At 59.6% G+C, this 2450-nt stretch overlaps 2 protein-coding genes across 2 annotated transcripts in view; one reads left to right on the forward strand and one right to left on the reverse strand.

Moving 5' to 3' along the window:
* The window catches only part of SIRT6 (sirtuin 6), an 8547-nt gene extending 8113 nt beyond the window's left edge, over positions 1-434 (reverse strand). The window contains exon 1 of the mRNA XM_008584424.1: positions 349-434. Within this exon, the coding sequence (XP_008582646.1) occupies positions 349-414 (66 nt within the window). The 5' untranslated portion in view covers positions 415-434. The remainder of the gene's footprint in view (positions 1-348) is intronic.
* An 861-nt stretch (positions 435-1295) lies between these two features.
* Positions 1296-2450, forward strand: part of ANKRD24 (ankyrin repeat domain 24) — a 30937-nt gene continuing 29782 nt past the window's right edge. Inside the window, 1 exon segment of the mRNA XM_008584425.1 lies at positions 1296-1563. Coding sequence (XP_008582647.1) covers positions 1296-1563 — 268 coding nt within the window.

The raw sequence follows: 2450 nt of genomic DNA on the forward strand, positions 1-2450 counted from the left end.
CGTCCTGGCCTGGAGACCTCTCTCGCCTAATCTGTTCTCAACTGTGCCTATTCTCGCCTCCCGGCCTTTGCCCCTGACGTTCCCCCAGCCTGGGACCCCACCCTTCTCCTCCCATCAGCCCTTCCCCGGCCCGGGTCTCTGTCTGCCCCTGCCCGGTCACCCCAGAGTTGGGCGTGTTCGCGTCCCCGGCGCACAGGGGGCGTCACTTCCCGCCCCCTTCTCACTGGGAAGTCCCTCCCATTGTCTAGCCTCAGTGCCTGCTGATATTCCCACAATGCCGCGCTGCCATCCGGCCCCTCCCAGCCCGCGGCCCTGGGGGCGGCCTTCGGGACCCCCAGCCGCACTCACCTCGGGGAGTCCGCACTTCCCCTTGTCCGCATACGGCGACAACCCCGCCGCGTAATTCACCGACATCTTCGCCGTCCCAACGGGAACAATAAAGTTTCCCTTGTTGAGGCCGCTTCCGCCGGAAATGGGGCGGGACGGGAGACGCATTTCCTTCCTACGCGCCCGGCTGCTCCCTCCAAGGCGCATGCGCCTCATGCTGACGCCGCAGGCGCCATCTTAACTGCTGGCAGAGAGAATCCCAATTACTTCTGTACACTCGCGGAGCCTGGTGCGGGGCTGGCCAGTGTTCCTGGCTCAAAATCGGGGCGGCAGCCCACGCGAGAGTTCTGCAGTCACCTCTAAAGTGAGGGGCACAAGCGACCGTTGCGCCCTTTCCCCTTTTTGCAGATTAGTAAACTCCATGAGGCCAGTGCCAGAGAGCAGGGATGCAGGACTCTGGTCCAAGGGAGGGTCTTGATTGTCGCTCTAAGTTATCCGAACGTTTCCCAGGTGCATGGTTTGCATTCAGCAGGACAGGTCCTGACTGCACCAAGAAGTTGAGAAACTGCTCAAGGTCATTGGGGCCTGTGGCCTTAAGGACTCTTTAAGAAACACGTGTTGCGCACCCACTGTGGGCTGGGGAGACAGGGAAACCGAGGCAGCACCATCCTTACCCTTGTGGCTGGTGATGGACACAAACATGTGACCATGCAGGGGTGATAGAGTGTGACTGGGGTGCAGTGGGAGACACAGAGGGCACAGGGCAATGAAGGAGCCCAGAAGAGGCACCTGACCCAGCGTGGGGACATCCAGGAAGGCTTCTTGGAGGAGGGCATGTTGCAGCAACGAGTGAGCAGGAAAGAATGAGCCGAACAGAAAGAGTGTTCCTGGTAGAGGGCACAGCAAGTGCAAAGGCTGGAAGGAGAGAGAGAACATGGCTCATTCCAGAAACTGAAAGCAGCCCAGAGATGATAGGGAAGACCTTGGTGTCTTCACGCCAGTGCCAGAGCCCGTTGACCAACAGGCAGCCCCACTGCCAGCCTGTCTCCTCCCTCAGCTCATCCCCGGCCCCCTGGGGCGGCCACCCTCTCAGAGCTGATCGGGTGTCGGAGCCGAGCTCTAGGAGCTGCTGGTGTGAGCTCGTGGCCCAGCTGGGAGTGGGTAACCGGAGCCGGCAGTGGGCACGGCGGCCTGGTGCTGGGGCACTGGAGCTGCAGGAGGTAGGAGAAGACGGAGGCGAGGGAGGCCTGGGACGGAGGCTCCCCTTAGGGCCTTGGGCCCCTGAGCCCTTGAATGTGGGCGAAAGGAGAGGCCGGTGCTGGGTCCCAGCCACGCTGAGGAGCTACCCACGCACCCGACAGGCACACGCACTTCCCACTTGCCAGCCTTTGCCCTGCCTAGAGCACACTGCCCTCCTTTCCTGCTGTGCTGCTGCACATCCTGCCCGGGCTGTGGAGCTCTGCTTCTTTACCCTCACCTCTTCCAGGAAGCAGCTCCCTAAGTGTAAAGGGCATTTCCCCCTCCCCAAGCCCTCAGATTCCCTCCTGCCCAGGCAACCTGTGGACTCCTCTCTTGGGTGTCTCATTACACCCCGCTTTGAGTGTGATTGAGTCCTTTAGTCAGAGGTGGAAGAAAAAGGGCCGGGTAGGTGGTGAGTGGATAGGAATGAATGGATGAGGGGATAAATGAATGGATGGGTGGGTCGAGGGATGGGTGGATGGATGAGGGATAGATGGAGGGGGGTGGATGGATGGGGTGAATGGCTGGAAAGACGGGGGCATAGATAGATGAATGGATGGGGGGTAGACGGATGCCTGGGTGGGTGAAACTGGTTGGAGGGTGATGAACCAAGAGATGAATTGGGTGGGTAGGTTGGTGGGTGGCAGCTAGTGGATGGATTACAGTGGTTGGGTAAAAGGATAGAGGCACTGGTGAGCAGATGGGTGGCAAGATGGCTTTGAGAATTCATGGGCAGGTGGACAGGAGGTAGGAGGCAAATAAGGATATTCCTTCAAGGAGACCCTTTTCAGACATAGGGACCCCCAGTCACACATCTTGCAAGACACTCCCCTGAGATATTCCTGCTTGACCTTCATACCTGCACATGCACAGAGCAGGGAACA

Source organism: Galeopterus variegatus, unplaced genomic scaffold, assembly GCF_000696425.1.
Source record: "Galeopterus variegatus unplaced genomic scaffold, G_variegatus-3.0.2 Scaffold3258, whole genome shotgun sequence".
In the NCBI taxonomy this organism is placed as follows: domain Eukaryota; kingdom Metazoa; phylum Chordata; class Mammalia; order Dermoptera; family Cynocephalidae; genus Galeopterus; species Galeopterus variegatus.